The sequence below is a fragment of the Panthera onca genome, chromosome B3, assembly GCF_046562875.1.
Source record: "Panthera onca isolate mPanOnc1 chromosome B3, mPanOnc1 haplotype 2, whole genome shotgun sequence".
Taxonomy (NCBI): domain Eukaryota; kingdom Metazoa; phylum Chordata; class Mammalia; order Carnivora; family Felidae; genus Panthera; species Panthera onca.
This window is the reverse complement of record NC_138344.1, coordinates 144,794,992-144,815,170: the sequence shown is the minus strand read 5'-3', so window position 1 is coordinate 144,815,170 and position 20,179 is coordinate 144,794,992. Positions and strand designations below refer to the sequence as shown.

The 20,179-nt window shown below is 49.3% G+C and overlaps 1 protein-coding gene across 5 annotated transcripts in view; it reads right to left on the bottom strand.

Annotated features, from left to right (window-relative positions):
- Positions 1–20,179, bottom strand: part of TDRD9 (tudor domain containing 9) — a 110,994-nt gene that overhangs the window by 22,440 nt on the left and 68,375 nt on the right. For all 5 annotated transcript variants that reach the window (XM_078447794.2, XM_078447791.2, XM_078447792.2 and 2 more), the window contains 10 exons: positions 14,679–14,795; positions 13,321–13,428; positions 11,334–11,434; positions 7,919–8,092; positions 5,919–6,030; positions 4,312–4,524; positions 3,968–4,057; positions 2,805–3,065; positions 1,649–1,804; positions 434–504 (listed from right to left, as the gene is read on the bottom strand). In XM_078447794.2, the coding sequence (XP_078303920.1) occupies positions 434–504; positions 1,649–1,804; positions 2,805–3,065; positions 3,968–4,057; positions 4,312–4,524; positions 5,919–6,030; positions 7,919–8,092; positions 11,334–11,434; positions 13,321–13,428; positions 14,679–14,795 (1,403 nt within the window). The remainder of the gene's footprint in view (positions 1–433; positions 505–1,648; positions 1,805–2,804; positions 3,066–3,967; positions 4,058–4,311; positions 4,525–5,918; positions 6,031–7,918; positions 8,093–11,333; positions 11,435–13,320; positions 13,429–14,678; positions 14,796–20,179) is intronic.

The window sequence follows — 20,179 nt, the reverse complement described above, 5'->3', positions numbered from 1 at the left end:
CAGGGGCCCCTCCAAGATGCTTTCATGATGTTCAAGAGCCTCACCAACCCATCCCGGGAGGACCAGTTTTCCCTCACACACCACCCGCCCCGGACCCACAATTTTGGAATCACACCGAGTGCGTTTTGGTCACTATTGTTCCCCTCAAACCATAAACAGTTCCCAGAACACAGTGGCATTCACAGGGTTGCTGAATGAATAACAATACAGAAAAAATGAAGTCTTGGTTGGAAGATTCTCAAAAAGGTCTTACACAGAACAGCTTTCATGTAAGAGACAAAGAGTACCTCAGATCTGGAGGTAGGAGAGAAAGAGAAGGAGCTGGAAAAGGGAACGTCCCAAGAGCTTAGACATAAAGATTAGTTTCCGAAAAGCTCTATAAACAGGGGAGCAGAGGAAAAAGGAACCCACGGGGAACGTAAGCTAATCATACCTGAACTTGGAGATTCTGGTCAAACTGTGACACTTCAGTTCATAAGGGTTAAAAGGCCCATGAAGCATTGCCTGTATATACAAAATACGCAGAGTGTTACCAGTAAGCGAGTTGTCACTTACTATGCATTTAGGGGCACCTGGGTGGCTCGGCTGGGCATCCATCCAACTCCTGATTTCGGCTCAGGTCACGATCGTGAGATTCATGGTTCGTGAGACCGGGCCCCACGTTGGGGTCTGCGCTGACGTGCGGAGCCTGCTTGGCATTTTCTTCCCCCCCCCCCCCCCGCCCCTCCCTCGCTCTTGCGCTCTCATGCGTGCACGCTCTGTCTCTCCCTCTCGAAATAAACATTTAAAAACTTAAAAATACACACGTTTCAAAAATCCAAAAATCAGCTCATATGTTAAAGAAAACAGCTACACCTCAGCTACGACACCTTCAGGTTCGGTGGGAAGAGATGTGGCACGGGTGCTCTTCTGGGGACACGATGACTCTTTGCTTAGCGTTCCTTGACAGGAACGCTTCAGGAAGACACTGGCCAAAAAAAGGAAATGCTGCCCAACACCCGAGTGACAGTATTCTTCTCACCGCACCAGACCAGCCCAACCGAGCAGGGAGCGCCGGGGACACACGGCCCGGGGCAGGGGTGGGGGGGGGGGGGGGCTCTTCTCCCACCAGGCGGGCACCCCCGCGGGGTCCCGCTCTCCACAGCCCATACGCCACCCTCTCCCCCCGGGGAAACAGGCACAGCGGCCTTAGGAAAGGCTGGTTGAAACACAAGAACTAGACTAAGCACCTCTTTACGCCAGGCCCGGCTTCTCCCCTCACTAACATAGGCTCCACGGCCAAAAAAGTGTCAACATTAAAAACCAGGAAGAGAAAAACCCATCGGGACCACTGGTTTATGACTCAGCACGTAAACATAAAATTATCTTAAGTTTTTAAGCTGTATTTTATATTTAAAAAAAAAATTTTTTTAACGTTTATTTATTTTCGAGACATAGAGAGACAGAGCATGAACGGGGGAGGGTCAGAGAGAGAGGAAGACCCAGAATCCGAAACAGGCTCCAGGCTCTGAGCTGTCAGCATGGAGCCCGATGCGGGGCTTGAACCCATACACTGTGAGATCATGACCTGAGCCGAAGTCGGAAGCTCAACCGACTGAGCCACCCAGGCTCCCCTAGGCTGTATTTTAAAACAACTCCTATAAATTACCTTGCAACTGGGGGCCCCCAGTTTATTAGAAGAAAAGCTCTCCAACAAAATCCGAATCAGGTACTTTTTGTCATCTTTCACGGGTGACGGCACAGACATATCTGCTATGTCTTCCACGGACTTGGAGAAGAGACCCTTGAGAGCTTCGTGGCTTTGCTGAAGAGAGTAAGGAAAGTTCATTTTGCCAGAAGAAAAAACTGTACTGAAAGCACTTTATTCTAAACTAATCAAAGTACTTCACAGGCAGGACCTTATTCTAGGCTGACTACCAGGCCTTTAAGGTCAGGAAAAAATCTTGTCAAGTATTTCAAACAAAAGAATTAAGACAGGACTCAATTTCATCAGCCTTCCCTACCTCTGGGCCATCAGAAAATTGAAGAGACTGAGAAATAGTTCTTAAGAGAACTTTCCGTACACAAAGTCTCTGCCGCGCACGGGGGACACCGCCAGAATCCCTAAAGTGGCTTCCGCGTAACCGAACACAAAACCCAGCCGGTTCTCGGCTACCACCCTCTTGCCGGTCCCCGCTCTCCCTAATCCCAGCCCCTGCATCCTCAGCAGACGCCACAGAAGGGAAAGAATGGCCTTCGACATTTGATTCAAACGGGCATCTCTGAAGCCTTCCGACCAAGAAAAATAGCTTCAGGACGGATTTTGAAAGAAACGTTGAAAATCATTTTGAAATACGTGAAGTACTTGGAACAAACGTTTATTAATTACTTTCATCAGGGAGCTAAATCTTAGAATTCGTTACAGAAAAAACAACTCCCCAAATGGAAAACCTTTCTATACCTAACTTTCATTCCAAGAAGGAAAAAACAGCTTAATGATAGGAAACCAACAAAGCGACGCCCAGCCGCCATGATTTAGTGTCAAAGAAACCCAGACCTTCAGAACGGTGCCAGACACACTAACTGTCCACCCGGCGGCATCCTGGGAGAGGAAAGCAGGGCCCCCGTCCTCCCCCCTCCCTCCCTCCCTCCCCCCCCCGTCCTCCCCCCTCCCTCCCCCTCCGTCCTCCCCCTCCCTCCCTCCCCCCGTCCTCCCCCCCCCCCCGGCCCCCCCTCCCCCCCACCGTCTCTCTCTCTCACACACACACACACACACACACACGCACGGCCACACGCGCTCCAGCCACCGGGACGGAGGTGCGTACTCTGGACTCGTAGGGCTCCTCGGCGAGCTCGGCGTAGCCCTCCCGGATGAGGACGTCCCTCACGCTGACGGCGTCCTGGGCCCCCGCGCACCGGTACACGTCCACGTGCAGGACGCCGTGCACCACGGAGAAGACCCTCACGAGGAGGGCGCGGCCGGTCACGAGGGAGGCGAAGCGCCGGCCGGCCTCGCGGCTCCAGTGCTCGCCGCACACCAGAGACTTGGCGGAGGGGCGCATCCCGCGGATCTTCAGCTCCAGCGCCTACGGGACAGAAGGGCGCGGCTGACCCGCTTCCGTGACCGAGCGAGCCGCTCCCCCCGGACGCTGCCGCCGGGTGGCCCCGAACCGGGGTCCGCGCCAGCGGTCTCGTCAAAACCCTCCCGGACACGCCGCGGCCCACCGACCGACCGACCGACCGACCGACGGACGGACGGAGAAGGTCGACGTGGGGGGTGCGCACCCGAGGCGGCGCGGGAAGGGCAGGCTGCCCGGCACGCGGTAGGTCGCGGGAAGAGAAGGTGACGGCGCGAGGGACACGGTCGGCAGCCCCGCGATCGCGCCGGACGGAGACGGACGGAGGCCGCGCCCGCGCGAGTGGGGCACGAGGTGCCGAGTGGCGGAACCTCTACGCCGTACGCCCGAAACCAACGTCAAGCTTGCGTCGACTAGACTTCACCAAAAATAAGGAAAGGGTTATGTACACTCAGAAAACACAACTGGGGGCAAGGGAGGACGTCGCAGGAAAGGAAACGCGGGGTCGCTCTTCTACCGGAACGGAAGTTCGGAGCTCAGGACGCCTTCCGGACGGTTCCCGTGCGGACGGAAGGCGCGCGGGTGGGTCTCCGGGCCCCCCAGGCTCTGGCTCGTCGCAACACGACCAGACCCCTCGGAAACAGCATTCAAAACGCTACGGAATTGAACCGCTACTCTTCCGCTAAGCGCGAAACCCTGCACGTATCTGAACTCGCTCCGCAAACGAGCCCGCAGCACTACGTTTCTGGAGAACGGCAGACACCGACGTGGGCCAGTGTGACACGGCGAGTCCCCACCCCACCCCCCACCAAGTCTGGGGCCCGGCCTGCCTGCGGGGGGAGGACAGGCCACGTGGCCTCCACAGGCCTTCCCAGCTCCTCACCGAGGCCGCAGGGACTTCGCCGCCTTACCTGAAACGGGAGTTCGAGAAGTTGACAGGGAATCTCCATTAAAAGATCCAGATCGACGTGAGACCTGTTGCCATAGTCCACAAAGAACACCTGGAGGAGGGGAGAGGACACGCTTTGGCACAGGGTCACACGCCACGCAACCATCTCCTCGAGCTCCGGAACCGCAGGAGTCTTGTGACCGGAACTTAAATCCACACGTCGCTGAGGGGAATAACTGCTTTGCGAGGCTACTTTTCTAACTGAAACGATTTTATAATTTCCACTTAAAATTAGACAAGATCTTCTATAAGCTGCTACAAGTTTGCCTCGCTTCCCTCTGCGTGATTAGTTACAGAAAAACACACCTCAGCAGAATTCCCAGAAACGTAAAGGATTTGAGCTCGAAAGTAGCTCTCTTGGTCAAAATCAGTGAAAGGCGCCAGGCAGACCAGGTCCGGGTGCGGGTGCATGGGCAACGGCACCAATTTCAGTCGGTTTATTTCAGCAGTGAGCTTTCTCAGAATCTTGGAGGTTCTCTCATCAACCCTGTATCCCCAGAAGTGTCCTACCTCAACCACCTAAAAAAGAAGGAAACAAAGCAGAGGTGACCTCCAGAAACGATTTCTATAAAAAGGTTATCACAAGCCCACACGGCAGGACAGACACACAGTACTGCGACCCGAGTGATCCTACAGGCTTTTGACAGGCGCTTACAAGAACACTCGGGGCTCGCGGGTCACCCACGGTGAGGAAACGTGTGTCACAGACCCCTCTCAGGTGCGCGACTCGCCAGCACGCTCACCCACGAGAGGCTCCGACCCACGAGAGGCTCCGGGCCGCGAGCAGCCCCTGGTGGGTGAGCCAAGTCCGCGGAGTCTGCAGGTGCCCTCGGGGGCAGCGCGGGCGGGTGTGGTATGAGGCCACAGCCCCTGCGAGAGCAGTGACAAGTGGAAGGAGGAGGAGCAGACGTTCCATCGAAAAAGGCCTCACTGAGCAGCCCCTGCCCATGCTGCCAGGTGCGGCGAGGACCCACCACCGCCAGAGTTTTCCAGCAGCCTGGAATCCAGGTTTCTACGTGGAGTCTCCTGATGAAGCGTGGCCAGATTTACCAGGAAGCAGGGATGTATTTCCACTGAAATTTTTTTTAAGACGGAGGGGCGCCTGGGTGGCTCAGTCGGTCGAGTGACCAACTCTTGGTTTCCACTCAGGTCACCATCCCAGGGTTGTGGGATCCAGCCCTGCATTGGGCCCCATGTGAGCGTGGACCTGCTTGAGACTCATTCTCTCTCTTAAAATATATAAACATCAAATTTAAAAAAGTAGTAAACACCACCTTAAAGAATAATGATGTTGATGGCAGTTCTGTTGACATAAACTGAATAATACGGGCATGCGTCACTGTGCCAATGAACATTTTCACGTGTCAGGTCGAAATTAATGTTTTAGCATTTTAAAGTTTTTTTATGACATAATTACAGAGAAAGAGCATGAGTGGAGGAGGGGCAGAGAGAGAGGGAGACACAGAATCCAAAGCAGGTTCCAGGCTCTGAGCTGTCAGCACAGAGCCTGAAGCGGGGCTCAGACTCATAAACCACAAGATCATGACCTGAGCCAAAGTCGGACACTTAACCCACTAAGCCGCCCAGGTGCCCCCCGCCCCGCTTTTTTAAACATTTTTTTAAACGTTTATTCATTTTTGAGAGACAGAGTGGCATTTTAAATGTACCTAACGTTTTAAAAATTAGACTTTGATTCTAGAATATTTGTGTTTCATTTTCTGTTACAGTTCCATTTCCATTTAACAAGTACAATAATGCAAGCACACCCACATTTACTAGATCACTAAGGTGCACAGGCTGTGTGCACGTGTGTGTCTGTGTGTACAAGTACATGCACTATTTCGTGTCTACAGCATGACAATCCTCAGTTAAAAAGACAGAAAAGCTCTAATGATTCAGACACACCATCTCACCTCTGTGACATCAATTGTTAAGAGAAGATCTGTAATTGTCTGGGACCTGTCGAATGTGTTAAATGAGACCTGCATAGGATCTACTGTCTGCTTCTGGAAGTCCACATTCACCCTATGTAATGTGATTAAAGAAAAAAAAAAGAAAGAAAGACAATACAAGTCAGGTGTTACAAAGAAAACACGTTTACATATGTGAAGTCACCGCTCAAACTATTCCATTACTTATACAAGAAAAAAACCATTTTAACGCAAGAAAAGAACATCTTGTAAGCTGGCAACGACAATTTGATTTCATCCCAAATCTGAGTGTGTGATGGCTTCCCGAGCTGCCCGGGGTCGGGGGGGGTGGGGGTGGGGGGTGGGGGGTGGAGTGTGCACCCAGAGGTCATACACCACCCCCAGGGGTGTATTCTAAAGGTCTAGACTCTTACAGAAGACCTACTGTTAAGGGCACGCATTCTAAGACCTGCCATATTTCCTAACTTCTGGTTTCAGAGGTGAATGACTTAGACTTTTCCTAAAGTACGAGAATCCATGCCTGGTTCGATGTTAGAAAACACATACGTGATTTTCTAATAAACCATGGAGACATAGTTCATCTCTTAAAACAGTAAGACAGCAAATGCTGAAGTCTGAGGACATGAACTACAAATGTGATAAAAATACAATTCCCCTTTCCTAATACTTTCTTTCTAAAATGAAGTGGAAGAATTCTGAGAGATCCTAACCCAACTCTCTGCCCAGCTTTCAGACCCACTTATTAAGAGTGATTCAGGCAGGGGCACCTGGGTGGCTCAGTCGGTTAAACGTCCGACTTCAGCTCAGGTCACGATCTCGCGGTCCGTGAGTTCGAGCCCCGCGTCGGGCTCTGGGCTGATGGCTCGGAGCCTGGAGCCCGCTTCGGATTCTATGTCTCCCTCTCTCTCTGCCCCTCCCCCGTTCACGCTCTGTATCTGTCTCAAAAATAAATAAAACCTTAAAAAAAAAAAATTTTTTTTTTAAAAAAAGAGTGATTCAGGCAAAGCTCCCAGCAGGACACACCCTCCCTGGGCTACAGACCCAACTCCCTGCACCTTCAGAGCCTCAGAATCAAAACCTCAACATGGAATAGTTGTCGATGGGACGTGCTTCCTTCCCTCACCAATTCCAAATTCCTGTCAAGGTCCTCACAGAATCAAAAAGATCACAAATAAGAAATGATGACTGAGGGTGCCTGGGTTGGGCATCCGACTTCGGCTCAGGTCATGATCTCACGGCTTGTGAGTTCGAGCCCCGCGTCGGGCCGTGTGCCGACAGCTCGGAGCCCGGAGCCTGCTTCGGGTTGTGTCCCCCTCTCTCTGCCCCTCCCCCACTCGTGCTCTCTCTTGCTCAAAAACAAATAAACGTTAAAAAATTTTTTTAAATGATGACTGAGAATTCCTCCACACGGTACTGGGACAGCGTGACCCAAAGCAAAGGCATCTGTTACATCCCGAAGGGTGATTTAACTCAGTCCGAGAGAATCAAATCCATACGCCCAACAGCAGCTGCCGAGTACCGAGTGCCACTGCTTGGGGCCACCACGCGGGCAGCTCAGCCTCCCTGTAGCAAACGAGGCTGGAGGGAGAGCCCCCGTCAAGAGGAAGGGGTGGCTGGTGTGGGCCGGCACCGGGGTGCTCCCAACGCATCTCCGTTTTTGTCCCACCATCCACTCTGCCGACCACAAAGAAAACAACACTTTGCTTCAAAAGAGAAAATGAGAGGCGTGTGGGTGGCTCCGTCGGTTCGGCATCTGACTCTTGATTTCGGCTCAGGTCACGATCTCACGGTTCGGGAGGTCGAGCCCCACTTCGGGCTCTGTGCTGACAGCGCAGAGCCTGCTTGGGATTCTCTCTCCACCCCCCTCCTCCACCCACACGCTCTGTCTCTCTCAGAATAAATAAGCCTTAAAAGCAACAACGACCGTATCTGAGACTGTGACAGCAGGCAGACAGGGGTGCCCGCCCACCTTCTGAAAATACCTTGTGTTCCTGAGCTTCGAAACCGCCCCTCCTTGGACCTTCCCCTCGATCTCCTCTGCAGAGTGTACATTCAGCTCCAGGGCAACTTTCAGCTGAGACATCTTCATCGCCATGTACACCGCGGGAAGAGTTTTAAACCTCTCTGTCGGGTTACGTGAGAACTCCACGAAGGCTCTGCTCCACAAACGTAAAGAAAAAATCAGTTCATCAGGAACCTGAAAAGGAGAACTGAATGCATATTAATTTCTCTCAAAATGAGATGGACATTTTTAACTACACCTCTCCTCGGAATACCAGAAACTCTTCATTCCACAATTAAGAGATTTTCCTTAAATGAAACTACCCACTTAAGAGAAAAGGAAATCACAAGGACCTGTCATCTCAGTAAAACTGAGCGCCACCCTTATGAATTCCCCCACGTAACGCAGGACGCACGCCAAGTGCGAATGAGACTTTCAGCCAAGGAATCTTGACTCTCACGACGAACACAGAATGACGGCTCCATGAGCCCCCACGGTTTTTCTATTTTACTGTAAACTAAACACAGAGGACAGAAAATCAAGAAGAGGTCAGTCTCTCCATGCTCCCCTCCACAAACAGCACCGGGCTGACCCCCCAGGCGGGCTGGCGGACACCCCTCGCCACCAGGCCTCCCACATCCCTGCCGGAGGAGAACCGAGCGTGCGCTGAGGGCGTCTGCTGGGCATTTCCCGGGATAAATAAAGCTTCAAGTTCACACTTGCTTGTACACGAATGCCCTGGGTCAAAACATCATTGTCATGCAAACAGACCTACGACCCCTCCAAGTACCGTCACGGAAACGTGGACGTCTGAGCCCCGCGAAGGACGCAGCCGGTGAGGAGGGGCCGGCAGGGACGAAAGTCAGCCCCTAGCTCGGCCCTGCACCCAGCCTGTCTGCAGCCTGAGCCCGCTGCCCGGGGAGCACCTGCCGTCCTCCGCCCTCCTGCACCCCCCCACCGCCCTCCTCCCCCGCCTCCCGGTGGACTCCCCGCTGAGCACGCGCACTGGCCTGTGCCCAACTCACTCCCCTCCTGTTCCGTCGCCTTCTCTAGCCGGCTCCTGAGTTTCTCCTCAGAAAGCTTCTTTCACACCGAGGCCACACTTCCAGAATGCCCATCTTACAGCAGATTCTGAACTCCCGCCCACGGGACCCCCGCCCGCGCCCCTCCTGCCGGGGGGGCCGGGCCGCTCCTCACGGCCCCCTCCCACTCAATGCTGTCTGGAAGTCTGGAAGACCTGCCCTCGTGGACCCCCATCCCCTTTGTCCTGTACACGCGACCAACAACCAAGCCCAAGAGATCTTGTGTCTCACCTGTGGCCTCCTTGGTGTCAAGGGTTACCTTGCTTTACACGACTGCCAAGGCTCCCCCTCTTCCCCGTCCTCTGATCGCGTCCTACAAAACGGCGCAGCTCCAACACCCGGGGGTCTCCACACACCCGTCTATCCGTCCTCATCCTGGCCAGGTGGCCACAAAGGACCATCCGGCATAGAGCACCCGACCTCCACCACGCACACAGACCTGACACAACACCAGCTGCCGGCCACACGGCCTCCGCCCCGGCCTCGCGCGCACCCCACTCTCTCCAGAGACCCAGCTGGGCTCGCGCTGGGCCCCTACGGGAGCAGCGCCTCTTCCTGCCCCAGCACCCACCTCCGCCGCCCACCTCAAACACCTCCTCGGAACGTCCCAAGTGAACGTGACTGCTCCGAGCCTCAGAATGTCTTCCGACCACCTGGGCCTCCCTGGTGACAGTCCGAGACGGACAAATGTCTGTGGAACCCCACGACTAAGCGGACACCCCACCGCCAGGCTGGAAGCTCCACGTGGGAAGAGACGCTGTGCCTGTGAACTTACCACCTGTGCCCAAAGGCCCTTCACGCCTGACACCACTTCCTCGCCCAAGAAACCCCTGCGTGACCCATAAGGAACACAGCCTTTACTCCCTCAAATAGTGATTTGGGTCATCCTTTGTCCTTACACACTCGATGCACAAGGACCGCTCCTGGTACAACCAGGAGAGCACAGTTACAACTCCAATAACTGACATGACATTGCTATTGTGGCTAAAAAGCCAGAAACAAGGAATCGTGTAAAATAGGATTAAAATACCTATTAAAAAAAAAAAGGCTCAGACAGGAAGAATATGAAACAAACACAGACTCCAACCCAGTGACAAGATCAGACTTGTTGGCTGCCGGCCACTCAAACCCGGCAAAGATCACCCACGCACAACTGGAGCCATAGCCAAGGCAAACGCGATTTCTCTTCTTTTTCAACCGAGTGGCCTCCTAAAGGGGCTAAGCTGTGAGCCTGGTGGTCCGCTACCAACAAGGTCCAATGACGCCTGGGGAGTCAGGACAGAGAGCTTTGCCATGTGGCTCCAGTTTTAAATAAGTGACTTGTAAACGTGATGAAGAATCTCAGTGTAATCTGAGGGCCCCCTGGGTGGCTCAGTCGTTAAACACCTGACATGGGCTCAGGTCACATCTCATGGTTCGTGGGTTCGAGCCCCACGTCGGGTGAGCTCGAGCCTCATTTTAGGTGAGCCCTGTTTCTCTCCCTCTGCCCCTTGCTCACTCGTGCCCCCCCCCCCCCAACAAACAATTTCAGTGTAATTTGTGTTTGACTATTTAAGAAGACTTGAGATACTATAAGCTAAGCTAGTTCAACCTGTAACCGCTGTGGACAGCGTTGAGACCCTGTCAGGTTACGAAAATCGATGTATTAATCATAGGAACAGAACTTACAATGTCTGAAAAACTAACCCAAACTGACATCAGCTTAATAAAAACAATTTATAGACCACCAGAAGAAGTCTCCAATGTTAAAACTAAAAATCAATTTAAAACCATAGTCTTTTCTTCACGCAAACATTCCCTCCTAGAAATAAAAACTCAAAGGGACACTCTGAGCCGTGCCACTCTGGCCCTTACACCTGCAATTCAGATAAGGTGAAACGTACTCAGCGTCCGCAGTACTTGTCTGCCAAAAATAATTAGAACACACGTGTGTTGAGTAACTACAAGCAGGGAGGCCCTATCCCGGGGTGTCTCCATGGCCTACAAAGCAACCTATCACTAGTGATGCACCGTGACCACCTAGGGGCAGGCGACTCCCCGAGCACCGTCCCGGCACCGCAGGGCGTCACCGGGCCTTGTCGGTAGCAGACCCACAGGCTCACAGCTTAGCTGCTCTAGGAGGCCACGCGGTTGAAACAGAAGAGAAATCGCGACTGATAACAAGACAGACCAAAGCCACGTTCCACGGCCATGTGGAACAGCCCGAACAGAGACCCATTTCTACATACACTCAGTTTTAAGGATTCGTTCCTGCAAACATTAAAAACGTTATGGCTCTTTCATAACTACAGCTGATTGCAAAAATATACTTACTTTGTACCATCAAATACAATGGATTTGACTTGACCACACTGTCTAAAGAGAGACTGTAGTTGTTTATAGTAGAGAAATCCATAGGGAGGAATGTGCTTCAACTGTAACACATAAAGCAGGATTAGTATTTAGTATTAGTATTTTAGCATCAGAGCAGACGTAGAAGCTAAGGAAACAGTTATGATGCTCATAATATTCACAAGCTAAAGCCACTACACATTATTTTAGTTCACAAAAACATAGTTTACGGTCTTTAACCATAAGATGTAGACTCTACGGACAGGTGTACCTAATGACTAATGACTTTTACATCGTAACTGAGCTTCAATAACAAACGCATGCTAAATAAACGCTAGCTCTTTCTCTGCCAAAATAATACAAAAGTCCAACAGAAAAAAAAAAAGCTGTTTTTTTATTTTACTTTAAGCAAGCTGACTAAACACATCTCTTGGCACAACCCCTCCTACGTACACGAAGGGAACCAGCAGGAGCTCTGCCCCACGGGCCCGAGGGGCACCACACACCGTGGCCACAAGTCAAGCACACTGAGCTGCAAACCTCTCCCGGCCCCGACTGCTTGCTTTCTCCCCTCCGTCTGGGTGATCGGCATTCCAGGCTCTGGCTGGGCAGGAAACCTGCGGCCGCTGCACCAGCGGCCCCAGGCCCCAGGAGAGGACTCGAGAGGTCGGGGGGGGGGGGGGGGTGGCGAGAAGCCCCGGTTCTGAGCTGCCAGGTCAAGCGTCCAGTGGCAAGGTATGGAACCGCCCCAGGACTCACCCACCACAAGAAGTAAGGATGAGGGTAAGTCCCCACATCGAGGGGTCAGCGCAAGGCTCAGGGAAGCAGAACATAAAATGCGTAACAAAGGGCCTCTCAGGTAGGGGTTGAGTCAACACGAGCTACCCTCTGGTCTTCCTAATGCGCATGGAGGGCAAAGGTCTGGCCCCAAACCCCACTCGTGGCAAGCACAGCTGGAACCTGACAAGGACCCCGCGGGATCCTTCTCGCCGTGCACAGGGCAGGGGAGAAGACCACATCGCGAGTCAAGGAAGCCAAACAAAAGAGCCTTGTCCGGCCTGAAGACCCACAGGGGCAGAGTCCCCAGCATCGGTAAGAGACTAATGACCACTTTTAACATTAAAATTCCTTTCAGCTGCCTGCCCCCAGCCTGAGCACCAGCAACGTTCAGGCTCGTCCCAGAGCTCCACAACACTCAGTCGCCTGTGACCCTCCCCGTGCACCTGCTCCCTTCAGTGATCGTGGCGACGTTACCAACAGGAAAAGCTGGCATGCTTGAGCGCGTACTGTAGGCCAGCCACTTTACCGAGGGCTTTACACCCCCCTCTGTCAGGTATAAACTGGTAACAGAACCGAGTGGTGCAGTGAAAGTCCAGTTCCCAAGGACTTTATTCCAGCTGTGCATCCCGACATCTCCACGTGCTCAGGTTTAACCAAACGGTCCACAAATGTCCGTCCGACGGTCCATGCCGATGGCTGAGCATCAGATTCACCGAAAACACGTATTACTTAAATGTTAATTTCCAGACCTTTCCTTCTAGTTCAGATTTTGTGGCATGGAGCCCTGAAATATTTAAAAATAAACAAACACTCTCTAGGTGATTCTACTGGGCATTCAGGTCTGTGGATCAGTTTAAATCACAGTCCTAATCTGACAACCAATAACGTCTCACTTTGTGTAAAATGAAATTGTTAACCAAATATTCTTAACCTTATGGAGAAGGGTCTTAAACCCTTCAAAAGGGCACATTATCAGTCAGCCATAAGTATGTAACTTCTCAAGGCTATCCTTCCAGGCCAGGTCTGCAAAAAAGGAAGCAGGACTGAGGGCAAGTAGATGTGTGTGAAAAGGTCAAACAAGCTGTTGATACCCGCGTGAGAGGCAAAAATCCACCAGGTACTTGTAACAATGGCAACACCCGGAGAAGCACAACGTTCTGTAGCAGCCACTCTGAAACGGAGCGCCTACCGCGATGGTGGTCTTCGGGTCTTTGCCGGCCAGCTCCCTCACCGCCATCTCCTCGTCAGGCTGCCCGAAAGTAAAGTAATTTGGGTAAAAAGCACCCGCCAACACAACCTGGAAGAGAATTGTACTTTCATGAAGTAACGCTATTTATCAGTCTGTCTCACCAACACACAAATCTCTTCCCAGAACGATGTCAACAGCTGTAAGGTAAAAAATGAGCTTACGTTAAAAAAAACTAGACCTTCTACCAACTGAGCCGGAAGTCCCAATTCTGGCTATTTTACCGGAAAAAGAGCAGCAGTCCAGACACAGTCTTTCTTCAAAGGACATGGAGCCCATCTCAGAAGGAGGGCTAGGAAACAGTGCCGAGTACGAGTGAGGGCACGAATGACTCTTCACACTTTCCTACCTGCTCCCCAGCAAACTCCCCTCTATAGGAAGGGCACCTCTCCACCCTCCAAGAAACACATCCAGTGTGCACTTCTATTTTTTTTTAACATTTATTTATTATTGAGAGACAGAGAGACACAGAGCATGAGCAGCGGAGGGGTAGACAGAGGGGGAGACACAGAATCCGAAGCAGGCTCCAGGCTCCCAGCTGTCAGCACAGAGCCCGACGCAGGGCTCAAACCCACAAACTGTGAGATCATGACCTGAGCCGAAGTCAGTCACTTAAGCAACTGAGCAGCCCAGGCGCCCCAATACGACTTCTAAAAAGCACTCTGCAGAGTCCCTTCTTCAATCAAAATATCATTCGAAACAAACACTCACAGAAGACTCTCCCTCCTTAAAGCAATCTGAAACCCAGAAAAACACCGTTTTCTGGCATCATTGTTTGCAGACATCTTCCGTCAACCCAATTCGACGCGCTTGATGCACACAGACGTCTTCCTCCTCCTGACCCCAAAGTGGAAACAGTAGCCACTTTTCTAGGCTGTGCTTCTTTCCACACAATCCCCGTAAGGTCCCATCCAACAAGCTAACTTGATCACGGCCTCCAAAGTTAGTATCTTCAGTATAAGGGAATAGCTATATATGTTGAATAACACGAAGAACATTTTTAGTTTCTTGGAAACAAAAAACCAAGGACCCCTCCTGAAACAGGAACAATGGCTGGCGTGCTATAGAAACATGCCTCTGGAGATTAGCAATGGATCTGGATGACCAGCCTGATGAGGTGGAAACCCTACGCTATGCAAGGTAAGAATGTTTCCTAACCCCCAAAGCAGGATGAACATCACGGACCTAAAATCTCTGCTGAGACACGATTTATATCAGGAAGACAGAGTGCGTGAGCTCTCAACCACAACACCTGGCAAGAAGAAAGAATCAGGACAGATATCCAGGAAACCCCAGCATACCTGCAGGATGAAGCGCTGCTTATAAACATATTCTTGGTCCATGACAGGCCGCCGCGAATCAACGTACATGTTGAACTGAGAGACCCGATTCTTCAATTCTCCGTACAGCTCAGCCACCTAAGAAAAACACATGGAGATATGAGGTCTCAAAGTGCTCCTGCCATTCAGAACAGTGAAAACACTGGAAAATAAGCACACTATTGGGAAAGCACTCATACATCTATGGGATCAAACACAGAATTCATTAAGAGTCACCTTATCAAAAACTAGTAAGATATGGAAAGGATGCTCAACAATAACCACTAACAGAAATATCAGGACAGGGCTGCCTGGGGGCTCAGTTAGTTAAGCATCCAACTCTTGAATCGGCTCAGGTCATGATCCCAGGGTCATGGGATCGAGCTCCTCATTGGGCTCCTCACTGACAGCATGGGGCCTGCTTGGGATTCTCTCTCCCTGCGCCACCCCTCAAAATAAACAAATAAACATAAAAAAAGAAATACCAAGACATAAAACCATATATGCTTCATGATCCCAATCTATAAGCGTGCAAGCACGCAAACACGTGCACGCACACACACACACACACACACACACACACACACACACTGCAAACATGCACCCACAATGCCCTGTGGGCATAGGAAGAGCAGGTAACCAGAACCATCTCCTCTGCTTTAGTCCCTCACATGCCTCTGAACCCCCACCATGAACATGCATTGCTTTTGTAATTAAAAACAAGCTTAAGTGACCAATGGTTCAACAGTTGCTCTGAACAAAAAAAAATCACCCAGTTGCGATAAAAACCATCTCACACAGAACATCAAACTTCAAAACACAGACACAAAGGAACACACAACAATAAATATCTGTAAATTGTTCATAAATTAATTTACCACAAAATTATCTTAATAAACTAAAAAAGTAAAAAAACCACACAGATGTGAACATTAACTGAAGAAAACAACTAAGAAGAATTGGAAAGATAGAAAAACTTAAAAGCTGTGTTCTGTGAGGATGTGCAAAAAGCCTACAACACGTAGAAGGACCAAGCCCATCACCCCCATGGTAACCAATGCACTTCCATGTTCCTGAAACCTTTCTTCTTTTTTTTTTTAGTGTTATTTATTTTGAGACAGAGACGGTGAGTGGGGGAGGGGCAGAGAAAGAGAGAGGAAGAGAGAATCCCAAGTAGGCTTCCAGCTGCCAGCACAGAGGCAGACGTGGGGCTCAAACTCATGAAACTGAGAGCAAGAGTCGGATGCTTAACAGACTGAGCCACCCAGGTGCCCCCTCCTGAAACCTTTCTTAAGGCCGTCATGACGTATGACTTCTTTACTTAAAAATCAGTTTAGCAGACGGCAGAGGAGCACGGAAGTTCTCTGCTTCTCTCATCCCTGAAATGCAGCTAGATCAGCACCAAACCATCTTGCACACCTAGAAAACTGATCTGAGGATTAACACAACAATCTGCATAACTTCAGCCACAGAACTCGGCAGGTACGCAGCATGGATTGGTGAACTGGGGGAGAGAGAAGCTTCTGAGGGTAGAGAGCTGTTTTTGTGGAGAGAGGACAGAGATGGGGGGAGAGTACAGGAAAAGCACCCCCCTCAAAAGCAGCTGGAGAGAAAGAGAAGAATGGAAACAGCCCCAAGAGACTGAACAAAAAAGGGAAAAAGGAAAAAGGAGAGGGTTTCACAACACCATTACACTCCATAAGCAGGGGAGTGTAGGGTCGGAAATTCTGCCACTAGTGGTGCTCTGGTGGAAAGGATGAATCCCCTGGGAGCGCACAGCAAGGTCCAAGGGTCCTCAGGCCATGTGGGGAGAGGCAGTTCCCCTGCTGGGAGCACACTTGGTTGAGGCTGTGTGGCCTCCCCACCGGGAAAGGTCCCAGTGGGCCCCAGAGAACAGCCACGTTTGCTGGTGTTGGAACAAGGACGTTTATGGTGAAGCCTGGCGCCAGATGTATGTTGCGGTTTACCATAACCCCTGAATCGCTGCTGCTACGTGATTGCGCGAACTTTCTCTGGGCGGGCTAACACCCAGCCACAGTCTCCAGGCCTCTGCAGCAGCACGGTGGCCATCAGCATTCCCGGAAGCAAGCCAGCTCCCACCCATTGCTCGGCGAGACACTCCCCCAGAGGGTCTGAGCAGGCCAAAGCAACAGGGCCCTTAGAACTCAGGGTTTTGGAAACACAGCCACATCTGAGATAAAACTCGGGAGAGAGGTGCTGCCTGGCAGGCTGACAGCTTGGTCACCAACAGTGTAGAAGCCGGAGTAGACAGAAGCCAGAGACAAAGGAGGGGTACCTGATGATCAGTCGGTGAGAGCACAGAGTTCTGATGCTACAGACTGGGAAGCTGGGTGACTCCGTTTTCACCCCTCCCGTGCCTACACACACACGCACCTGCACGCCACACCAATCAACCCCAATAAGCTAAGCAACGCCACCTAGTGGAGAATGGAGCCACTACACCAACCCTGTCCAGCTGCGTCAACCAAGTCCTAGAGGAACATCACAAGTCTCTTGGCCGGCTCTGTGTACAGACTATGAAGGGCTTCATAGTTTGACTTCTAGGAGAAACTGGATGTAATTTCATTCGGATTTCATTCTGTTTGCTGGTCTATCTACTCATTTTCTCTTTTTCTTTTGTTATTCTTGGATACAGAAAGAAAAAAATGTATTTTTATTTTCTGTTTTTATAATTTTTACTTTTTTACTATATTTTTAAATTTTCGTATTTTTTTATTCTACTTTACTTTCTTCATTTCATTTTATTCTATTTTATGACATACATTTTTTTAATTTTTAAACTTTTGCTTACTTTTTTTCTTTTTATTTTCTTTCCCTATTTTCTCTATTCTAGCAAGCTTCATTCAACAAGCAGACCAAAACATACCTAGGATCTAGCTTCTTTTATTTGATTTTTTGTGCTATTTTTAATTTTTTACTTTTTACTTTTTTGTTTAATTTTTTTAATCTTTATTTATTTTTGAGAGAGAGAGTGCGAGCGGGGGAGGAACAGAGAGAGGGAGACACAGAATCTGAAGCAGGCTCCAGGCTCTGAGCTGTCAGCACAGAGCCCGACGTGGGGCTCGAACCCATGAACCGCGAGATCATGACCTGAACCAAAGCGGACACCCAACTGAATGAGCCACCCAGGCGCCCCTAATTTTTACTTTATTCTTCTTCCTCCAAAATGACGAAAAGAAGGAATTCACCCCAAAAGAAAGAACAGGAAGAAATGACAGCCAGGGGCTTAATCAACACAGATATAAACACGATGTCTGAACCAGAATTTAGAGTCACTATAATAATACTACGTGGAGTTGAAAAAACCATAAAATCCCTTTCTGCGGAGATAAAAGAAGTCAAATCTAGTCAAGATGAAATTAAAAATGAAATGAGATGCAATCTCAAATGGCTGCCACAGCGTCAAGGATGGATGAAGCAGAGCAGTGAATTAACGATACAGAAGACTAAATTATGGAGAATGATGAAGCAGAAAAAAGAGGGAAACTAAGGCAAAAGAGCATGATGTAAGAACTGGAGAACTCAGTAGCTCATTAAAAAGGAATAACATCCGAATCATAGTAGTCTCAGAAGATGAATAGAGAGAAAAAAGGATAGAAGATTTATGTCAGCAAATCATAGCCAAAAACTTTCCTAATCTGGGGAAAGACACAGACATCAAAATCCAGGAAGCACAGAGAACTCCCATTAGACTGACCATGAACAAGGCATATCATAGTCAAATTCACAAAATACTCAGGCAAAGAAAGAATCATGAAAGCAGCAAGGGAAAAAGAGTCCTTCACTTACAAGGGAAGACACATCAGGTTCACAGCAGACCTATCCACAGAAACTCGGCAGGCCAGAAAGGAGTGGCAGAATATATTCAACGTGCTGAACTGGAAAAACATGCAGCCAAGAATTCTTTATCCAGCAAGGCTGTCATTCAAAAAGTTTCCCAGACAAAATTTAAAGGACTTCGCGACCACTAAACCAGCCCTGCAAGAAATTTTACAGGGGACTCTCTGAGGGGAGAAAAGACAAAAGAAAACAAAAAAGACCAAAAGCAACAAAGACTAGAAAGGACTAGAGAACATCACCAGAGACTCCAACTCTACAGGCAACAAAATGGCAATAAATTCGTATCTTTCGGTACTCACTCTAAATGTCAGTGGACTAAATGCTCCAATCAAAAGACACATGGTAACAGAATGGATAAGAAAACACAATCCATCTATATGCTGTTTACAAGAGCCCCATTTTAGACCTAAAGTCACATTCAGATTGAAACTAAGGGGATGGAGAACCATCTATCATGCTAATGGTTGCCCCCAAAAATGACAGAGTAGCCATACTTATATGACAATCTAGGTTGTAAAATAAAGACTGTAACAAGAGATGAACACAGGCATTATATCATAATTAAGGGGTCTATCCACCAAGAAGATCTAACAATTGTAAACATTTATGCCCCAACGTGGAAAGCCCTAAAAATATAAATCCATGAATCGCAAACATACAGAAACTCATTGACAATAAAACCATTAGGGACTTCAACACCCCACCTACAGCAATGGACAGATCATCTAAGCATAAAATCAACAAAGAAACAATGGCTTTGAATGACACACTGGATGAGATGGACTTAACAGATATATTCAGAACATTTCATCCTAAAGCAGCAGAATACACATTCTTCTCAAGTGCACATGGAACATTTTCCAGAACAGATCACATACTGGGACACAAATCAGCCCTCAACAAGTACAAAAAGGTCAAAATCATACCGTGCATATTTTCAGATCACAACGCTATAAAACTCAAAATCAACCACAAGAAAAAATTTGTAAAGACAACAAATGCTCGGAGATTAAAGAACATCCTACTAAAGAATGAATGGGTTAACCAAGAAGTTAAAGAGGAAATTAAAAAATACATGGAAGCCAATGAAAATGATTAACACCACAGGCCAAAACCTCTGGGATGCAGCAAAGGCAGTCATAAGAGGGAAGTATATAGCAATCCAGACCTTCCTAAAGAAGGAAGAAACGTCTCAGATACACAACCTAACCTTAAACCTTAAAGAGCTGGAAAAAGAACAGCAAATAAAACCCAAAACCAGCAGAAGACACGAAATAATAAAGATCAGAAAAGAAATTACTGCTATCGAAACATACCCCCCCCCAAAAAAAAAAACCCCAGTAAACAGATCAATGAAACCAGGAGCTGGTTCTTTGAAAGAATTGACAAAATTTTATAAACCTCTAGCCAGTTCGATCAAAAAGAAAAAGGACCCAAATACATAAAATCAAGAATGAAAGAGCAGAGATCACAACCAGCACAGCAGAAATACAAACAATAACAAGAGAATATTATGAGCAATTATACGCCAACAAAATGGGCAATCTGGAAGAAATGGACAAATTCCTAGAAACATATACACTACCAAAACTGAAACAGGAAGAAATAGAAAATTTGAACAG